At 41.6% G+C, this 22514-nt stretch overlaps 1 protein-coding gene across 2 annotated transcripts; it reads left to right on the top strand.

Moving 5' to 3' along the window:
- The first annotated feature begins 1693 nt into the window (after positions 1–1693).
- tdrkh (tudor and KH domain containing) lies at positions 1694–21909 on the top strand. Of its 2 annotated transcripts, XM_033612092.2 has the most exons (15): positions 1826–1851; positions 2867–3013; positions 4951–5111; positions 5249–5340; positions 7261–7462; positions 9990–10129; positions 10234–10561; positions 11520–11686; positions 12913–13088; positions 14716–14780; positions 14888–15039; positions 15126–15236; positions 17114–17168; positions 21167–21248; positions 21347–21909. In XM_033612092.2, the coding sequence occupies exons 2-14, from the start codon at positions 2949–2951 to the stop codon at positions 21220–21222; spliced, it is 1770 nt and encodes a 589-aa protein (XP_033467983.2). In that variant the 5' UTR covers positions 1826–1851; positions 2867–2948; the 3' UTR covers positions 21223–21248; positions 21347–21909. The 2 variants fall into 2 exon arrangements, with proteins under 2 accessions (XP_033467984.2, XP_033467983.2); XM_033612093.2 differs by lacking the exon at positions 2867–3013 and having other exon boundaries at positions 1694–1851.
- The last annotated feature ends 605 nt before the right edge of the window (positions 21910–22514 follow it).

Below are 22514 nucleotides of genomic sequence, written 5' to 3' on the forward strand. Positions count from 1 at the left end.
GATGAGTATGAAATATACATTTATCAACTGGGTAAAACTCACTTTCTTAATTTTGTATGGAGAGAGTTGTAACACCAGAAACAAATGTGTTTTCATGATACAGCACACAAATAATTGTTTTTAAAGAGACGTTTCAACTTCACTCAAAGTGCAGTTTACTCGTCATGAGAAATACTGCTCTGTGAAAACAACGTGTGACTCGTGAGGAAATTTCCAAGGCCCAAACCCAATCCCCACACTCAAGGGATGCGTTCCAACATACATTTTCTTTTACTTTTAGTAGTTACTGCAGCTGCCCTTAAAAAGTACACACTGTTGCTGCATGCACCAAGCACACGATTGGGACATAATACTTTCTGGTAACATTACGCCCTGCACTTTGACCCTCCTGCTTTTGTATCTGTCACCTTGGAGATAAAACAAACACTGTTCACCAAGCTCACCATAGATGGAGATCAACCCGGAGAGCTCTGCTGTTGTTGCTGTGCAGTGTGTATGTTATAACTGCACAGATTGTGGATTCTAACATATCTGTGACAGTGAAATTACACCTGCACTTCTCTGTTGTCGTTAATTTTTATAGTTATGGACGTTTTTTGGTTGGTAATATTTAGGATTATTTTGTTCACTTAAACAATAAGTATTCCTATTATTACTGTTTGACTGGTCATCAGTTACTTGAATGCGCTGTAATCTGTCATTGCGACTTCTGACAGCTGTCAATCAGCTGTCATTTGTTTGCATTTGTAGTGGAACATCCTGGTATTTTTGGTACACTGCGTTTCACATACTATGTATTGGAACATACTAACTCAGTTTATGGCATCCTATATAATGTAGTAGTATGGTATAGGAATGCACAGAGTGACTCATGGATTTCAGGCCTGTTTCCACAAAGTGAATGAGGACTTTTAGGGTTGCCCTACTGTCAAATCGTCACGTCCATGAGGGCTCCCCCTCATACTTTTTGAGCCCTTTATGCACAATTTCCATACGTTTACATTCCTGCAGACTTTGCCTGAGGGGAAAGCGTGGAAGCATTTTTCTTTCTTTTAAAAAAAAAGGTAAACAAAGCAGACTGGTACATTGGTGTTCAGCCTGGCATATTAAATTAACACAGAAACACTTTTACATTACATTTACATTTAGGATTTAACATCATCCATAAAAAACACATGAAATGATAGAAAAGGAAGCACAAGCTATATTACATACCCAGGTTATAAATGAGCTCTTTATTTTGATTTTAGATGCTGTTTTGATAAAAAACAAGTAAATTGATTATTTGACAATTACCTTTCCTGGAAGACATTTAAATCAGGGACCGACCCCTGAAGTGCCTCGGTCACGAAGAAGATGTAAAACATGCAATAAAAAGTCGCCTATGCTCTAAATGTGCTGGAACCGCCACTGCATAAAATATTCATAGATGACTCAGACAAAACCGCACGGGTAACGGGCAGTGAACTTCAACCAATCACAGTCGAGGAAAGTGCTCAGAGAGCATCATCGACTGGCTACTGGCTGGCACGAGCATGGGCACACTGTCAACGTAACTAGAATAAAGAAGAAGACTTCCGGTTGACCTTTCAGCGTAATTGTCATTATCTAAGTTGTAGTTACGCTTCATAGATAAATCAACGGGAGGAGTCTATTCAGCGAAAATATCCGCATTGATACTTTATATTATTATCATTCTTACACACATATGTCTTTAACCCATAGACTGCATACCCGAAATGTAAATACAGTTTCCGGTGTACTTACCGCTTCCTCCTGCGAGCTTGACAGCGAATGCAGGCAGGGACAGGGAGCAGGGTCGATTCAAAGAGAGCGAGGGTCTGTCTGTCTGTAAGTGTCAAACATTTTAACATGTATTTACTGTTCGTTTTATGTAACGTCAGGCCTTAAAGTCATACAAAGGCTGTATTGTAAGAGTATGCCCGCGTGCTAAGACATTTGATAACCTTTTCTAAATGTTTGACTTGCTTGCATGTTGTCAACCAGCAGCTAGCTTATGTTAGCCTGGCTAGCTCAGAGGAGAAAGTGTGTTTGCGGTCGTTTTGACAGCTCGTCACAATAAGGAAATACATTGAGGACATTTTGAGGTTAAGTTATACTTGCTCGCGGCTACGTGTTGACAAATAAGTGGTCTACTATAATATGCATTAAGGAGTTCATAAAAGCCAAGATTATCCAGCCAGCCGCGTAGATTGTTTTCGTGGTGTCGAGAGACGTGACGCCAAACTCAGTTTAAAAATGTCAACATTTACGCTAAAGATGCTTTGCTTATGCTCGAACGCAGCTTCAGGAAATATAATGTGACTGACGGCATGGTGGTAATGCATGGGAAAACTAGTCCTTTCTGTGTCATTTCGGTTCGGATAAAATGCTATCAACTATCCCGTTATTCCTACCAAAACACAACATGTTGGCGGCGGTACCAAGCAGCATAGTCTCGCATACAAGCAGCATAACATTTATGACATTTGGCCTATTTTATCGACACAGATTGCCCTTTGATGACTCTTTTGAATGCCGAAATTATCTTAACACATTAACAATTTCAGAAAAGTTTAAAGTTGTGTTTCCTGATATTTCTTACGTGTTTCAGACAGACACACCATGTGAAATTACTCATTTTCAAATTAGGATCGGTTCGCTTTAGAAAAATCGACCTGTACCTATTGTCGGTTTGCATATTTTACCAGCAAGTAAGTAAGCCAACGATGATTTCTGATGAAATGATGATGATTTTCTGCCCTCCACAAAATGACCTCAAAGTGCAATGTGTCTGAGTGACCAGTTGCTGTCATGTAGTGACTTGAAATGCTGAAACTTTCTTCTCCCTCTACCTGTCTGTCAGTAGTCTTGATCTTGGATGTATACAAAAAACAGAGCCGGGGGATTGGAGAAGATTTGTGTCTTATAGTCACGATTCTTCCGAGATGGACGTTGGAGTGTCCAAGTCCCATGTGTTTCTCAACTACAGCCCCAGAGCCCTCTTCTCCCAGTGAGACACGCATCTGCATGGTGGTGCTGTGTGCTCCTCGGTCCTCCGTCCTCCCAATACTCTTCACTGTTGGCCTACCTCCAGTGCATTCTGTGTCTGTTTGTGAGTTGTAGTTTTAGCAGTGTGACAGAAAGAATTGGCTGCAAGTGTTGGGTGATTAATGGAATGGCTGGAGGTTGCCAACTTCAGTAAATGGTATGCAGCAGGAGTTGCAGCTTTCAGTGCAGTGCGTCCTGCAGTTAGGGTCACGGCCGCTGCAGTTTGGCTTAGTGCATTTAAAAGAAGTGCGCAGTGCTGTTTGTGTATGGATACTATACACTAAATGTTTAATCATTTAGGCGACTATATTGTGTGTATGTGACTGCTTGTGCACGTTTTTGCAGGCTAATTGTTTTGGCAGGTGATGTAGTCTGTGAAAGGCTACATTGTAAGAATCCCTTGCAGTGGTTCTCAAAGTGGGGTTTTGGGACCTCCAGGGGTCCTGTGAGTACTCCCAGGATGGTCCATAGCAAAAATGAGAAACATTTAAGTTGAACAATGAATTTTACTCTCAGCAACTATGATGCAGTTGAGAAAACAATCTCCTCATTAAAGCTGCAAGCAGCAAACAATTGGCCCTCACATCTTCCTTCCTGCGCACGAAGGGTGCTTTCCCGACCCCTGGGTGCTGCAACCATGTATTTCTGCAACCGTCAGACACTGCATGCACAACTTCAGTGCAGCCATTATAGGCATGTTGACGTGTGTACGCAGCAATCTTTTCACTTTTTTTCACTTTATGTTATTATATATTACCGATTTGTTCAGTTCCGCCATTATTTTCATTTCTTCAGTGTCTCCTATAGTCGTACCTCGTTTTAACTACGCTACACTGCCTCCATGATCTACGGAGGTACTGCTCTGTTTTGTCTGTATCTGTAAGCTTTCAGAAAACGTGCACAAATACAGACAAAATGAACACAGTTCTTGTGCTCGTACCAATTTTCTGGAGATTCTGAGCAACCCTAAAAAATGCGATTGCGCAGCAGAAAAAAAACTTCTATCAAATTAATAGGTTCCTTCCACTGTCAGTGCCAAGGACTGTTGGGCCTTAACAAAGTCCATTTAGTAACTGTTGTGTGGCTTTCAGTCATATCACATGAACTTAATAATCAGATGATATTTTTGTTGCAGATAGTTTTTCCACTTCTATTTGTAAGATTAAGAAGTAACTTTGTCCCTAAGCAACATGGATGTTAAGTCCTTAAAGAGCCCAAGAACTTGGCAAAATACGATAAAGCCTCAGAACAGCTACTCAATGGACTAATGAGTGAAATTGTTTTGTCAGCTGCTGTTTTTAAAGTCAGGAATGAACCTTAAAGTTTATCCTCTAGTTTGACAAAAAAAAAACCCCAAGGTCCACTTATGGTAGAATTCTCCATGGGGAAAAATGGATAAGCGGACCTTGAATCAAAATATATAAATATATATTTTGTCAGATTACTGTTGTCAAAAATGAACTTTTCTATAAACTGTCATCTACATTACACTGTTACCAAGACAGTTACATAAATCATTAGTGCTAATCACCATACTGTCAAATATGTCAGTGGGACAGAATCTAATCAGCTGGGGTTCCACAGAGAAGTCAAATTTATAGGTGGTCTGTAATGTGGATATGTTTGAGAACACCTGGTCTACTGTTTGAATTCAGGCTGGCTAATGCTTTAAGCTTTGTGCTGCATGACTGTACAGTTTGCCTAGCAAGCCAACAAAACCCTGAGGATTGTACATGACACCGGCTCATACATTCTGATTGCATTTCATATTTTGCATAGATATAACTGAGGCTTGATTTGTCATAAAGACATTTCATTGACAGGACCGGACATTGGAAGAAAATGAGCACTGACTTGCAGAACAGTTTGGAAGGAGATTTGTGTGATGTTTGTGTTTAGGTGGAGCATCCCTCTGGGTGCACGGCGTGTCATGGACGCAGTGAAGGAGGGGCACAAAAGCCCCCTGAGCTCGGGCAAAATGGTGGCTCTGGCTGCGGGGCTCTCTGTTGGGGCCACAGTGGGCTATATCGTTTATCGCCATATAAGCAGCACCAACAACAGTGAGTATCTGCTGTTGAAAAGTTATTGTTACACCAGCTAAATTTGTAAATATCTGAATATACATGACAAATTGTAACAGTTTGCGTTTATGTTTGCGTTTACCCTGTGACTGTTGTGTCCCTTCTGTCATTAACAGGTCAGGGGCCCAACACTGAGGTGTCCAAGATGACACTTCCAGTAGAAGTTTATAGGAACATATCCAGATACCAAGCCAAGTTTTTGGACATGGTAAGTAGTTCAATACCAAATAATGTCTTGTCATCTACTCAAAGAACATTGCTCAAAAAAATGAAGGGAACAGTTAATTGTCACAGTAAAACCCCAAGTCCGTTAAACTTTAGGGATTTCAATGTGCCCATTTAGGAAGCACAAGTCATTGTGAATCAGTTTCACCTGCTTTGGTGCAAGTGAAAGTGACAACAGGTGCAATGGAGAGGCAAAAGCAAGACAACCTCCAAAAAGGGAATGGTTTTACATGTGGTGGCCACAGACAGTTGCTCTCTCCTTATCCTTCCTGACTGATTCTGCTCTAGTTTTGTGTTCTGCTAGTGTCCTTGTCACTACTGGTAACATGAGGTGGCACCTGCAGCCCAATCAGGTTGCAAAGGTAGTCCAGCTCCTCCAGGATGCCACATCCATACGTACAGTGGCAAGACGGATTGCTGTGTCTCCCAACACAGTCTCAAGAGCATGGAGGAGATATCAGAAGACCAGCTGTTAGACGTTGAGAGCTGGACAGGGCTGTAGAAGGGCATCAACCCAGCAGCAGGACCAGTATCTGCTCCTTTGTGAGGAGAAACAGGAGGAGCACTGCCAGAGCCCTACAAAATGACCTCCAGCAGACTACTGGTGTGCTTGTTTCTGACCAAACTGTCAGAAACAGACTCCATGAGGGTGGCATGAGGGTCCGACATCCTCTGTGGGACCTGTACTCACAGCCCAGCACCGTGCAGCTCGGGGCATCAGGTTCCTCCTGGTGCAGGACAATGCCCGACCTCATGTCACCAGAATGTATAGGCAGTTCCTGGATGACGGATGCCATTGACTGGCCCTCTCGCTCAATGGCATCCATTGAACTAAATCCAATTGAGCACATATGGGATGTTATGTGTAGGTACATCTGATGCTGCCAAGTACCACCACAGACTGTCCAGGAGCTCACTGATGCCCTGATCCAGGTCTGGAAAGAGATCCCCAGGACACCGTCTGCCGATTCTTCAGGAACATGCCCTCACATTGTCAAGGAGGGCATACAGGCACGCGGGGGCCAAACACACCACTGAGTCACATCACGAGTTGTTGTGATAAAATTCACATAAGTTGAATCAGCCTGTGATTTCAATTTTTACTTTGATTATTAGTGTGATTTGAATCCAGCCCTCAGTGGGTTGATGATTTTGGTTTCTATCGACCATTGTAACATCATTTTGTTCTCAACAATTTCTACAAGATACATTAGTAAAGATCTTCAACTTGAATGCTTCCTTCATAAAGATCTGAAGTATGATTTAACTGTTCCCTTAATTATTTTGAGCAGTGTAGTTAAATTAGGGAGCAGTATTCTAATGGCATTATAAAACGGGTATAAACAGACATTGACTAATCGATTAATGAAGCAGTCACTCAAGTAAATTTATTTGCATAACCTTGAGAACCTCACCTTACACCCTCATTTCAGTTCTAATGTGATTTGTGCAATTATTTTATCTTCACTAGAACTGTCCTATTTACTCCATTGTCTTATTCTCATTTGCATTCTATTTCCTGCAGCATTGAAAATCATGGAGTTCAAAGTTGAATCTAATTTTATCACCAAAGAGATTTGATGTTGTCTCATCAAGAGCTTTTTTTATACATATTTCAGCAAAGCATTTTCATTTCAAAATAGTGTGGTAAATATTCTGAGTGATTGAATGAATTGGCTGGCAGAGTGTCGTAGGATATGATGACCTGCATCTCCCCAGAAGATGAGGAATAACAAACAGAATCATTGTCCTGCTTTGAAATGCAGATTTTACAAATCAACCCACCCCCACCCCACCTCTCAAATCTAACCATATCAAAACCTTAAAAGCGTGTGTTTCTCAAATCCAGCTGGTGATTCCAGGCACTCTAACTCTGCTCTCCTGCTGTCTCTTTGTCTTATAGGTGACCCAGAAGTCTGGAGCTCATGTGAGGGTTCTGTCAGATTCAGGGGAGCCTGGAAGTAAGACGGCTGTATGTTTCCTGCTGCAGGGCTCTAAGGAGCAGGTGTTGATGGCCCGCTGTGTCCTGGAGAACCTGGTCACTGACTGTGAACCAGTAACTGAGGCTTTGGAGGTTCCTCAGACCGCCTTTGGACGTATAATAGGTACAGTAGCTTTCAAATTTTGAGGATGATCAGATTGATTCCCAAGCTTTATTCATTTGCTCTCAGGAATCTCAAGATCTCCATTTGCCTGCATGTTACTTAGACATGTAGTAAAGATCCATCAGAGAATTATCACCCAACTCTGCAGGCAGCTGTTTTCAGTAAAAACATTATGATAAACCAACTGTACACCACCTGTCCAGCACCAAACACCAGACAGACACAGTTATACACTAGCTGGTAGTGATGCACAGCTCAGGGTTTATCAAAAACTTCACCAACCTGGTCCTTTATGAGAGCCAGTCCTCTCTACCCGACCTGCAAATGTATGTGTTAATCAACCACCTGAACTCGACCAGCGAAGCGACAACTTTATGCACTATAGTAGCACAATGGTGAGAACTGAGACAAGAACAGTTATACAGCATTTGTAATATCCGAACTGGCCCAAGCAATGTAGTGCTGCGCAGCATGCTGTTTGAGCTAAATTTGCCTTGTCATTATGTATTCCTGTCGCTTGCTTTGAAAGCCCCTCAAAGGGTAAGGTACAGGTGTTTCATGAAGTTAAAATAAAACTTTTTCTGTAAACCTCCAAAATTTGCTGCAAAAACCTAAATAAGGTGGCAGCTGGCTGGAGGGAATTCAACAGGGAGCTGAAAGTTTCTGGTAAATGCCCGTCACTAATAACAACCTAGCTGCTGTTGGCTATATTGTATGTCATATCCAGTAAATGTCTCAATATAAAACGAGTGGTTTCTGTTTAAAAAGTACAGACGTGAGAAGGTAGCAAGTACTCACCCATCTTTTAAGTGGTAACGTCAGTATGATCTTAAACACGCACAGATGAAAGGTATGTGTTTGTTTACATGATGTAACAGCAGTGCATTGGTTTCAGTGCTGACAGAAAGTGACACTCGCATGCTGTTAGGACACGGTGTTAGGCCTACATATTCTCCGACATGATCATCACTGGACATTATGACTGGAGAGATTTAAATATGTTGGATCACTACTGGATGGTGAATATAGTGGAGCATTCAGCAGTTTAAGAGCCAGATATTTTTCCCTCAGGGTCATTGGAAACTAAATCAGAAATAAAAGGAGATTGACTGTTGGACTTAGATTCGTCATATTGTCACAAACATAACTCCAAATGAATGATAAGTTTGCTCTGTGTCTGCTGGATGTGTAAATAAACAGTTGTTTGCTAACATGTTAGCCGTATTAACTGTATCAGGTGACATGTCAGATGTTGTGTATACCGCTTGTTCGAAGTGTCCCAAACATACGGTTCATGCAGCTTAAGGATTCAAGTTGTACTAAAGTTTAAATCTAAATGCTGATGAGTTTTTAATCGTCTCGTCTCGTCTCGTCTCGTCTCGTCGTCTTCGGCTTATCCGGGTCCGGGTCGCGGGGGCAGCAGCCTCAGCAAAGAAGCCCAGACAGTCCTCTCCCCAGCCACTTCCGTCAGCTCTTCCGCAGGAACCCCGAGGCGTTCCCAGGCCAGCCGGGTGATGTAGTCCCTCCAGCGTGTTCTGGGGCGGCCCCGAGGTCTCCTCCCGGTTGGACATGCCCGAGGCGTCCGGAAGGCATCCTTACCAGATGCCCGAACCACCTCAACTGGCTCCTCTCGATGTGGAGGAGCAGCGGCTCTACTCCGAGTCCCTCCCGGATGTCTGAGCTCCTCACCCTATCCCTAAGGCTGAGCCCAGCCACCCTGCGGAGGAAACTCATTTCCGCCGCTTGTACTCGCGATCTCATTCTTTCGGTCACTACCCAGAGCTCGTGACCATAGGTGAGGGTTGGAACGTAGATTGACCGGTAAATTGAGAGCTTCGCTTTCTGGCTAAGCTCCCTCTTCACCACAACGGACCGGTTAAGCGCCTGCATCACTGCTGACGCCGCCCCAATCCGCCTGTCAACCTCCCGCTCCATCCTACCCTCACTCGTGAACAAGATCCCGAGATACTTAAACTCCTCCACCTGAGGAAGGACCTCCCCCCTGACCTGGAGTGGGCAATCCACCCTTTTCCGGCTGAGGACCATGGCCTCAGACTTGGAGGTGCTGATTCTCATCCCAGCTGCGAACCGCCCCAGCGAGAGCTGGAGGTCACTGTTCGATGGAGCTAGGAGGACCACGTCATCCGCAAAAAGCAGGGACGAAATCCTCCCATCACCGAACCTGACACCCTCCACCACTCGGCTGCGCCTAGAAATTCTGTCCATAAAAGTTATGAACAGAACCGGTGACAAAGGACAGCCTTGGCGGAGTCCAACCCTTTTTAATAGTTTTTAATAGTGTTTTTTTTTTTTTTTTTTACAACAGTGGAGCTCTATGGTACAGAGGAAGGAGATATATGAAGCTTTAGATACACACACAATACATGTCAGCAGGATACATTCATTGCTTGGTTGTCTCTGCATATGGGATTAGTTCACAGTAAGAAAAACCTAAAATTGTTTTTTTGCCCTGTGTACTGTTTGCCTAAACCAAGTGTCCATACTTCTGTGTGCATGTGTGTTGCAGGCCGTGGCGGAGAGAGTTTGAAACTAATCACCAGGACCACAGGGGCCAGAGTAGCTTGTTCCAAAGAGAAGACACACGGTCCTGGGGCCAAGGGCAGTGTGACAATCACAGGGACCAGGCAAGAGGTGCAACAGGCCAAGGTGAGAAGGATTCACTCATCTGGATTACCTATGTTTTGTCAGTCCACTTTTTTTGACATCTGATTGAAATAAATGTAACTCCTGCTTTGGTGATGTGTTTGCAGGAGCTGATTCTAGAAAAAGTCAAAGAGGACACGATGGTGAGGACAAAGATCACACAGTCATCTGCCCAGCGGCAGAAACGTGGCCATACTGCAGCAAATCAGAGGCAAGACAGTAAAGAGACTGAAGCACCAGTGGGCCTGAACAACAATGGTCCATACGCCCAGACAGAGAAGAATGGGCTTATCCATGCCAATGGAACCACAGGAGAACCAGAAACTATTTTTGACAAGTTCAAGGAGCTGAAAATCACCAGCACAGACAACAACCAGGAAGAAGAGGAGGAGAGTGTCTCTGCTGACTCTCTGTCTGAAATTTCCAAGTTTGAAAGTGAGTTCAGCCTCTCTGTAATTGAGTCTTGAAAAGACTCCACACTGCAACTGTAATCTGTCGTTGAACTCGGTTATGCCAATCAAAGATTTTCATGCCTTCGCTCGGGATGTAGCCGTGACTGGAAGCAATATGTTTTCAGGTTGTCCTTCCATTATCTGTCAGTCCCGCGAGCACAATATCTCAAGAATGCCTTGAGGGGCTTTCCTTAATTTGGCACAAATGTCCACTTGGATTCAACTGATTAATTTTTGCAGTCAAAGGTCAAGGCCACTGTGACCTTGCATCCATCAAATTTTTGTAAACACAATATCTCAAGTACACTTTGAGGGAATTTCTTGAAATTTGGCACAAACATCTTCTTGGAATCAACGATGAACTAACTAGAAATTGGTTGTCAAAGGTCAAGGTCACTGTGGCCTTTATCCATCTCATTCTCATGAACACAGTCTCAAGACTGCCTTGAGGAACTTTCCTTAAATTTGGCACAAATGTCTACTTGGATTCAAGAATGAATCAATTAGAATTTGGTGGTTGAAGGTCAAAGGTTACTGTGGCCTATCAGAACATGTTTTTGGCCATAGCTAAAGAGATGATGTGCTAATTTTGATAAAATTACACACCAATGTCTAACAGATCACTATAATACAAGGATGATATTACATATCCAAAAGGTCAAAGGTCAACTTCACTGTGACACTTTTTTGTCCATTATTCAATGCCATAACTCAGGAACAGAAGGGGAGACATTAGTCAGATACTGAATTAGTGACACTAAGCTTTGTTGTTCACCTTGAAATTGTGCTAACGTACAGTATAGATCTTCTGTTGCTGCCGTGGGGAAGATGTATGAAGCATCCATGTTTTCACAGACATGGATGTTAACTGTGCAACTTGACTGATTCGCAGAGACATACAACCGCGATGTGGTATTTTCTGTTTTACCTATGTCATGCAGTTCCCAGTCCAGACCTGAGCTTCCAGCCTGATGAACATCTAGAAGTTTATGTCTCTGCATCGGAGAACCCAAACCACTTCTGGATCCAGATCCTGGGGGTTCGTTCCCTTCAGCTGGACAAACTGACAGAGGAGATGAACCGCTTCTACAACAGTTGCAACCCCACTGTAAGGACTACTCCTACTTTCTTTACTTTTGTGTTGTGCTAACAGAGTCTGTTTTTCAAAAACTGAGTAACTAACAAAAATCCCCAGGGGAGTCAGTCAGCAGTAGCAGCTGCAGGAGTGGCTGTGACACACAGCTCATGGAAGCTACAGTGGCTCTCCATTAAGTCACTGGGGCTGCAATGTTGGCAGACTGAATTGACACATGATGCAGACATCAGCTGTTCAAACCAAAATGTCAACAAACATTTACCTCTGCTCTCTGCCACTTCATTAATTACTTTCAAATACTTACTATGCTTTTTGCAGCCAGGTAGAACATCATCAGTCCCACAGTTTAGTAGCTTAACCTAATGTAAGTTACTGCCACAGTACCTGCAGATGCTATGGCCACAGTCTAAAAGCTGTGTTTCTCCTGGCATACAACACACCTGGCTGCATTACTCTTCATGTATAAGTGCAGTCTCATTACAGGTTACTGCCACCCAGTGTACAGAAAGTATATTACACCAAAAAAAAAACAGAAAGGCAAACAAATGGATAAATGGCCTCTACAGAGGCAATTAAAGTAATTTAAAACCCTTAGTGCATGATTGCCGCAATTTGTATCAAAATTAGTACGCTCTCTTACCAGGGGACCTCATGTGATTTAGAAATTACCCCCCCCCCCCATCTGTGTTTTCTGCCGCACGTTCCCACCTACTGCCAATTTAAAAAAATCACCAGTTAATCCATCTGCATGTGTTTGGACTGTGGTCAGAAGCCGGAGAGCCCAGCGAAAACCCTGCTGACACAAGAACCCTCTCGCTTTGAGGGGACAGTGCTAACAACCGCACCACCATGCTGCTCTTACAATGTCCACAGTCACTTGTAACTCTGCTCTGCACAACACAGGAACACCAGTAGCAGAGATTTACAGTGTTACCCTCATTTTTTTCTCCTTTCTTTTTTGAATGTGGGTTAAATGAATATTATTGGTTCTGCCACAAAGTTTCACGTCATCCAGTTCATCATCTTTTGAGATTTTGCTCTTCTGATGGATTTGAGCTCGCTCTTTCTGCAAATGGGTCTGCATACTGTGTAGCGAGATGAGCCTCCTGCACCCAAAATGCTGTCAAAACTTTCATTTATAATTGCTGACGCAGCGTCCATTATTGAGTGTTACTTTAAAAGCCCCTGCTCGATGATGGCAAAGTAATAGAAATAACAAGTCACTTCCTTCTCTGTAGGAGCAGAGGGTGGAGACCATAGTGGTGGGGGACATTGTGGCTGCTCCATACAAAGACCACGGCTCATGGAACAGGGCCAGGGTGCTGGGAGTCCTGAGCTCTGGACTGGTGGACCTTTACTATGTTGACTTTGGGGACAACGGAGAGCTGCCCAGAGACAGCCTCTGCCATATGAGGTAAGAGACAAATGTCTATGCATAACTGTAATACCTCCACTGCATTTTCTTTTAATTAATGTTACTCTTAATTGTAAATGTATAGAATGAAGATCCAGTCAAAGAAAGTCTGTTTTCAATAGAAGATCTGCAGCATCACACTACAGTAGGCAGTTTATAAAACCCATTGTACATTACCTGCTCAGCAGCAAACAGTAGACAGAGACCAGCTGGTAAACACAGTGGTGTATTTAGCAGCTAAAGCGACAGATATTTTCCTCAGGGGTTGGTAGAGACCAAAAAAAAGCTAAAAGAGAGTGAACATTAGACTTAAATTGATCAGGTGGACCCAAACACAACTCCTAATAAAAGATAATTCATTCATGTTTTGTGAGTAAACGCCTGCAAAGTCCGCCAGTCTGCAAGTGCCGTGACATCTGGACATTTAAGTTCAGCCCATGTCACTGTTGTGTTCACAACTTGTTTCTGCTGCCCTCAGGCGGTCAAAAAAATCTGTTATTGTGGGTTTAAGGAATATGTTAGTATTTTTTCAAGCCTGTCTTACTACAGTGTTCATATGTTCACTGAAAGAGTAATTAATGGTTTTTAACATCCGTCCTTTCTATTTGTGTCTTACCAGAGAGAAGGGTATGAATTACATTCTGTTTGTAGATGCTTATTTTATATAATACATGTCATGCTGTAGCAAATCAGATAGAGTCCTCTTCATCAGGCATTGTCTTATTGGTCAGAATCTGCATGTATTTGAGTGAGGCTTGTTTGTCTAGTGCTGCTGTGCTGATCTGCATAGTTAAAGAAGGAAAGTGTGATGAGTGTAGACAATAGCCTAAAAAAACGCACGTCAGCCGTCTGGTAAAATTTTGGATACAGGAGAGATGACGTGGTACCACAGGTACTGTGCAAGAACTGGGTAAACTTTAATATCTAGCAAGTAATATAACAATTGCAATATTCAGCAACATATCTTCATCTCATCATGCAGCCCTTACAGAAAGTATTGAAATAGTGGATAACCTTGCTTTTAAGATTTCCAACAATCAGAGAACAGTACTGTCATGTTTATTTTTAAAAAGGATATCTGTGTCCTTAGGAGGGGTGGGCGTCTAATACGGCTCAGTATTTAGGGCCCCTGTCTCTTGAATGGTTGGTCATCAAACCACACACTTCCTCATATGGGTGAGCATGTATGAAAAAAAAAACATAAATCAAAAGGGGTGTGGTCAGAAAGAGATTGATTTTTGACATTGTGTCCCCACCCCTGTATGATTAGCCTTTGATCGCAGAATTACCACACACAGTTACCTGACGGTGATAATTGCAATTTAGAAATGAGTGGTCAAGTGCAGACCACACAACTTTTGACCTGATTGTCTGTCTCATACAAGTCCTCACCTCCTCGTGTTTTGAAACATGTTTATGAGATGCGTTTGTCATGTGTCTGGGACAGATTCTGCACCTGAAAAGCACACATGCTCTTGTTTGTTCGCACCTGAAGGAGCTTTGGCAGGAACCAGGTGTTCTGATGTGCCATAAAGCAGCTGCAGAGTGCATGTTATTGTATGTGGCCGCAGTGAAAAAAATGGCACAGTTCTTAACAGCTTTTGCTTTTGCTGCATTAATATTACAGGAGTGACTTCCTCAGCTTACCATTCCAAGCTATTGAGTGCAACTTAGCAGGAGTGAGACCAAAAGGTAAAGCTCCTGTCTTAAAAACTGCATCATTCAGGCATATAACAGAGAAACTGTTGAAAGTCAAAATTCTCAAATGTAAATTACTAAATTGTCTTCCTGTTCCTAAGGAGAGATTTGGACTGAGGCAGCCCTGGATATGTTTGAGCAGCTAACATACTGTGCCTCCTGGAGACCTCTGCAGGCCAAACTCTGCAGCTACTCTCACTCTGACATCTCCTCCTGGCCCAGTGTCAAGCTCTACGACAACAGTGAGGGCAAGGTCAGCCAGTGCTTCATCTGTTATCTATCTGTGTTATTCTGTTTGCTTTGTTTCTCATCCTGTCTGCTGTTTCCTCTCCATCCTAGACTATAGATATTGGTGAGGAGCTCGTACGGCTGGGCCATGCTGTCAGCTTCCAGGAGGCGGTGAACGGGAGGACTGAGGGTGGCAATCTTGGCTGTCTACAGAGGATGCTGGTGAGTCACTGAACACACTGAAATTCTTATTGGCCTCATTAACACTGGGGGCGAAAAACTGTTAACTGGAGTTAGTTGACACTAAAGGGTCACTTAACGTTTCTATGGAAACCAAGAATAATAGAAATAAGAATGTTCCTTTACTTGAATATTTGTGCAGAATCTGCATTAGTGTATTTCATATTGTTGGTTAAAAAAATAAAAAAGCACAGAGCCAAGGGAGGGGACTAATAATTCAAGAAAAAAAGGATTAAAGTGGTAAATTTACGAGAAAAAACTCACAAATGTACAGCAAGAAAGTCAGCTTACATGGTGTAAAGACTGGCAAAGTCTGCATTCATGTTGGATGAATGAGTGCAGGACTTTCACCCAGGAGACTGGGTTTGTGTCTTGTGTGAGCTGCTGAATGCAAACTGTGTAAATAAACTTTAGCAGAGTAGCTGTAAAGACCTGTTCGTGTTAACGTCTAATTCAACTTGCAAGGATGCCTAGGAAGGACATCGAGCTGGTGGCTGGGTAAAGTTGGGGGCGTCGGCACAACTTTAATTTTGGAACTATTTTTGAACCACAATGGGGCATGAGTGACAACTTTCTCCCTATGTAAACTTTGTCGCTCTTTGTGCTACGTCACCTAAATTTCTGGCAGCAGATGTTTAAGGATTTAAAAATTATTATTATTATTGTTTTTTTTTACATATACCACTTTAATCTCAGAAATTTTCTGAATTTTTCACCGACGCGCGTCTTTGAGCATAGCACTTTTAGTTGCTGAGCATGGTGGAAATAAAATGCGATAAGGTAGAAAATTAAAGTGACAGTTCACCACAGTATCCAATACATATTTTTTGTCTCACCTGTAGTGCTGTTTATCAGTCTAGATTGTTTTGGTGTGAGTTGCAGAGTGTTGGAGATATCGGCCATAGAGATGTCTGCCTTCTCTCCAGTATAATAGAACTAGATGGCACTCTGCTTGTTGAGCTCAAATTGTCAAAAACATACATCTGAAAAACTCGACAGCAGTGTCTCTTTTCAGAATTCATGACCTGGTTACTCAAGGTAATCCACAGACCTTGTTGTGAGCAGTTTCATGTAGGAACTATTTTCTTTCTACCAAACTACACCTGCCAACAGTATCACTGCACAGAAGGAAGTGTGCATGTACTCATGGATGAGAGGCTACTGCTGGTGACAGCGTGAGATGTAAACATTACTGTGTGCTCCTTGGCTGGGCTGTAATGTAAGCTAGCTCAGTGGTGCTAGGTGAGCAAATTGTAGACGCACACTTATTTTTGTGCTGTGATGCATTTGGTGGGTGAAGGTCTAGATTGATAATTAGCACTATAGGTAAGAGGAAAAATATGTATTTTTAACTTTGGGATGAACTGTCCCTTTAAGCAAAACTTTAATCCTTCACCTTCTAAAGTAAGGCGATTATCAGGAAATTCTGTTTTTAAAAAGTATAGCTAGAGTCACTAGATGGCTGCAGAGTCGTCGAACATCTGTCAGTGTGAAGACCATTAACTGCTTTGTCTAAACTGTTTTCACCAATGATGCTAGCAAAGTCAACCATGAGCTAGAAGAAATTAGGGAATTTGGAGGTTAATGTTAAAAATCAGAGGGTGTAGCCTTCTCTGCAGTTTTTAGGGCAGCTTTGTGACCCTTTTAGGTATTCATAACATCTTACAGCAGATCAACCAAACTCCAGCTAACAGATCCTCTTGTACTGACCTCTGCAGTTAAAATTTAGAAATGGAAAGTAACTCATGTGTCTATTTTTTTTAACCAAACACAATGTTGCCTACTCAGTACCTTCACTACAAAGGGCTTTTTTAAACATTTCTAAACACTCCTCCATCTTCTTTCTTGTCCTCCTATAGAATGACGTGATAGGAGCATCATCAGAGCTAAGTCTCTCCTGCATCAGCTTATCAGGTGAGTAGAGAATGAAAAGATTGTAATTGTGTGGAATTGATATGTGTATGGTGGCAGGTATACGTCTGTGGTATTGATGTTGTCTTTGTAACTTGTGAAGTTGCCTGTGTAATGTATGCCTATTCTCGTGGCTGTACGGAATGTGAAAATAATTCTCTTGAAAAGGACAATAAACCTACCTATCTATCCATCTATCTATCTTATGTCTTAGCAGGCATCATCAGTGTCAACTACATGTTATAACCATATCCTGAGATCTGTGGAGCAACATATTGTCGGCATCAAACACAGTCCCTCTTCTCTAGTCACTAAGCTTTGCCCACTCAAGCGTAGCCAAAATGATTCACATTGTTGAGTCATCACCCACAATAACCCACACCACCAGCTGCCGTTACTACGATGTTGCTGCACCAATGCTGCACAACACAAATTCACAACTTTCGTTTCTTTCCTTCACTTAAAAGGATAGTTTGATCTTTTGAAGTGGAGTTGTATGAGGTACTTACCTATAGTCAGTGTATTCCCTACAGTAGATGGCGGTCAGCACCACCTAAAATAATCAATATTAGTTTAAGTGTATGCTATATAGTGAATATTTTCACTGCTTTACCTTGCCGCAGACAGCCTATTTCCAAAAGAAGCCATTAACGGCTTCAAAAAAATATTCTCAATAGCCTGCCCTTAAAAGTGATAAGGATTTTTTAAGGTGGCTAAAATACATTTTGCACCTGCCCCTGTCCACAGCAGTACATTGCTTAGCTTCCGTGTCTGTACTCCTGTCTGCTTCTCCAAATGAAGGTCCTGCTGACTGACATCTACTGTAGGCAATACATTAACTATGGATAAGTACCTGATACAACCCCACTTCAAAAAAATCCAAGCTACCCCTTTAATATTTGAGTTCATGCGTTTGGGAGTTAACCAGTGATATGATTACTGGGGACAACACCCTTATAGAAGGAATCACCGAGAATGAAATGTTGAGTCCAGATAGAAAGGCAGAGAGTTTTTACTCCTGTCAGGCCTCAAGCATGGAGGAGGTAGGTCTAGTGAAGAGCTGAATCAACACATCCTCCACATCTGCCCACTCCCACACAAGCTGGGACACCAGTCAAAGTGATGAGTATGGGAAGAATATTTGTTAACAAGGAGATGAAGAGGATAAAAGAAGAGATGACAGCAGAGATAACAAAGGAATTGTCTTGCATGATTGTGCAGCTGCTGTTGTCCCTAAGGACTGTTGAGATATTAATTACAAGGGACTCACTGAGCCTAGGAGAGACATAACATGCTGAAAAAACATTTAAGGGAAAAACATGGAGTTGGTACCTGTTCTGACACAGCAGGTAAAACATTTCATACAGAAGCAGAAGAGAAAATAAACCACTCACCTGAGCATGATGTGACGTCTAGCCAAGACTCTTCATGTAGAAGTGCAACAGAAATGTTAATTGAGCATAGCATTAGCTCAGGCAGGACACGATGTCAAGCTCAGCTCACATCCCAGCTACATCAGTTGATCTCAAGCAGCCCAATCCACTGATGGATCAACTGATTGATGAAAGGGAGTCAGCTGATAGATTACATGATTCCTTTCTAATGCAACTACTGGCGAATCTCATGCAGGGTGCCCTATTTAAACTGCTTTGGCCTGCCCACTGTTGCTGCTTCCTCTACAAGCCGCTTTGCAATCCGCCTCCACCCCAGCTCCTCCTTTTCATGTTGTGTCTGACTTATTGATGTCATTTCTGTTTGTCATTGATGCTGCTCTGTTCTGTTTCTGGGGGGTCTTCGCTGCTACTCTCCCTGCCTTAGGGTTTCCATGCCTTGAAGGGCAAGGCTGTTTGCCTCTCTGCCTCAGGCTTTCCTCATTTGCATGTGGAAGGGCAGAGAGGTAAGCTGGATAATGGAGGAACTTGGCAGAAATATCTCCTTCTAAATACACTGAAATAAGGCCAACCTGCCACTTGACTTCCAAGTGATTGCAAGGTTGAAGTTACAGTTGTTTATTTTATGTCATTGTTATTATTATCATTGTTATAAACTTTCTTCAACTCAACCAGGACAAAACCGAGGTCTTAGTTATTGGTTCTGAAGCTCAGAGAGAGAAACTCAACACAAAACTCCAAGAGCTGGCACTAAAACCCTGTCAACAAGTGAAAAGTCTTGGAGTTATCTTTGATTCTTTGATTGCTTTTATTGTGTAAAGCACTTTGTGTTGCATTCTATTTGTATGAAAATTGCTATATAAATAAAGTTGATTGATTGATTATTTGGGCAGAAAACAACTCAACTCTGCAGTTCCACTCAACCCTACCGAGCATTTTAGCTCATTGTTTTGGTTTTAAGGCCTGCAACTTTACCGTTTTGGTTCAGTCTCTCCGCTCTCAACAACCTGGTTTCTAGCAGCAGGCAGCTGTTTTCAGGGAAAAAGCTCTGAGAAAACCACTGTACACTACCTGCTCAGCAGCAAACAGCAGACAGACCAGGCCCCCAGGAACAGCATCGGGAGTTGAAGCCAGTAATGACATAGTGGCCAAACCATGGTATTACAGCTTCTTGGTGTTTCATGTGATGCCATGGGGCACAAAAACAATTTTCCCATAGACTTACTTTGGGAAAGGGATGTCTGTATATCAGTGGATACATTTTTTTAAACATCAAAACCCCAACAAAATGACTAATTTCACTGTCTTGTTTTGATCTTCTCGGTCTGATGATATTTCAAGTCTAGAAGAGCTGCTTGATTAAATGATTTTATACCCATTCAACTTAGCAGAGTGCTAAAGATGGAAGTTAGCCTCTTGGAACCAGAGCAGAAGATACAGCTAAGTCAAACCTTTTTTGGCTTCAAGCACCACTGAGCAGGTTTCATTGGAGTGAATGGGGTCCTCCAGCACTGCATCAAATTCTCTTTATACAGCCACGAGACAGACACATGGACGCAATAAAGAGACATGAGTATTTTAATTTTAACAGCCACTGACCACTTTATATTAAAATTTATACGCCACTGAATTTATAGCATTGCTGCTTTACTTTGAAAATGATGTATCTGAATTTAGTTCTGAATATTTTCAACTTAAATTTTTAGATTTGAATTTGGCCAGGCAAATTTGACTGATGTTTTATTTGAATGTTTTCAACTTGAATTTTTAATCTGAATCAAATCAAATTTATTTTTTAAATAATAAAACTAGAATTTTAACACTGAGGAAAAACATTCAAATTCAGCTTTCAGAATTGCAAATCAAGAAATTTAACATTTCAAAGAGGTGAATTCAGAACAAATTAACTCAGATGTATGATTTTCAGCAATATTTCAATGCTATGCAATCAGTGATGTTCATTATCGAGTATTCAGTGGCTGATGAAATTGAAATACTTATGTCTCTTGTGTTTGTCCATATAGACAAAGGAAAAGACTAGCTGGCGAACATAGTGGAGCCTTTAGCAGCTTAACAGCCATATTTCCCTCAGGAGTTGGTGGAGACCAAAACCAGAGCTAAAAGGAAAGTGACTATTGGACTTAGATTTGACCATAAATATAACTCTAAATTAATGCTAATGTTTGTCTGCATCTCCTGGTTATATAAACATGGTAATACATGAGACATATCAAATTTAAAAGGCCATGTTTTTGTCAAATGTAGGATTTTTAGCATTTTGTGTTTTAAATAGGTGGAATGAGCTCATAAGTTTTACACCATGTGGTGAAAAACCCCAATAAGCCACAGACACATTTCTGTTGGTGGAAATGTAATCAAGTTCAATGTCCAGTCCTGTAAGTAGTTAATAAACTAATTATTGATTGCATTTCCAGTGAAATCAGAGGGCCTTAGTGTCACAAGTTATTACATATCTGTAGGTCATTACATCGTGATTCTCTGTCAACCATCTTCACTGTGGCTGATAGAAAAATCAAAGTCTGTTTGTAATGTTGTTGGTAGAATGATTGTTGAAGACCATCAACAATAGTGTTTTATTTTATACCTCAGAAGCTGCTTCAATCTCAGGAAGCGTCGATGATGTCATAGAAGACGATCTGCTCTGAGACCAAAGACATAGACAAATATCAAGGTATTGCTTCCTGATGAACGAATGAGTTTTCTAAAGAATGGATTTATGAACCATTATGTTTTGTGAAAGTAACAACCTCTCCTCCTCTCATCCTCCAGCACTGACCATCCACTCCTCGGCATCAGCTCAGATGAGATGGAGATGTTTCCTTGTCTGACCCAAACTCAACCACATAAATCCTCATTGTGAAGCCTTACCAACAGTTCTTCAGCCATACTTCACTTTATTGTTGTTACTTCAGTACAATTCGTATGTTTTGCCTTTATGCTGTTCTGTTGCACCTGATGCTGCTTTGCATATAAGTGTTGTTACTATATTTTGTGTTCAAGAAAAGAGGAACAAAAACAGAATGCCAGTATTATTTTTGAAAAGCACTGTGATGAGCTACTGGAACTAGAAGGCAGCTGGTTAGCTAATATCATCTATTTTTTTCTCTACTTGTATGTATATTAAGATTTAATGGCCTACATATTGGGCTTTACAAGTTATTATATTTTGGAAATGAAGGCATACAGTGTTATTGAATATGGTCCGCAGATTGTGTTCAGTATAAAAATATGGAATCTACTGTATTATTAACTAAGGACAGAGGAAAGTTGTTGTTTTTCTTCAGAAGTGTTACAGACTGCACTATATATAATAAAGGATTTATTTTATGTCACACGGTTGGTCTGTGACTTTTACTTGGAAATGCTGTTCATACTATAAATACAGATTTCAAGATAAAAACGGATAAAGAAGAGCAATGGGTTCAAAATTATGACCATTTTCCCCCAAGAGTAAAGAGTAAATTCTCAAGCCGTCCCACCTTTAGCAAAAATCTTAATTGCTTTAGGGTTTGTTTATTACTTATGAGGGGGTAGGGGTGGCACTTCACACGCACACACACACATATATATATATATATATATATATATATATATATATATATATACACACACACACACACTTTAAACGGTTGTATTTTGGATTTATTCTAAATACTCTCAGAACCTCCAAACCTGCAAGCCCATGCCACCTGAATGCAATGTTTTCTTTAAAAATCTTCCTAGATCATACCATTTATTATAGTCTCAACTCTGAAATCTTGCTTTTTTTATGGTGGTGGGATGGTCATGCAAAAGAAAAAAAGTCACACCTCAGCCAACCTCTTACTGATAAATAGAGTACAGTCGCTGAAGTCACAGTATGCATCTGATAAAAGTGACGTTAATACAAAACGTCACAACAAATATTCCCTCTGTTTATATTGTTGTTGATTTGACA

This window comes from Epinephelus lanceolatus, chromosome 21, assembly GCF_041903045.1.
Source record: "Epinephelus lanceolatus isolate andai-2023 chromosome 21, ASM4190304v1, whole genome shotgun sequence".
NCBI lineage: Eukaryota > Metazoa > Chordata > Actinopteri > Perciformes > Serranidae > Epinephelus > Epinephelus lanceolatus.

Excerpts from the sequence above, each read along its gene's own strand:
- tdrkh (XM_033612093.2), top strand. The coding sequence starts at position 1,709 with ATGTCTTTAACCCATAGACTGCATACCCGAAATGTAAATACAGTTTCC. Across the intron at positions 10,562-11,519 it reads TGAAATTTCCAAGTTTGAAA|TTCCCAGTCCAGACCTGAGC; the intron begins GTGAGTTCAGCC and ends TATGTCATGCAG. Across the intron at positions 11,687-12,912 it reads ACAACAGTTGCAACCCCACT|GAGCAGAGGGTGGAGACCAT; the intron begins GTAAGGACTACT and ends CCTTCTCTGTAG.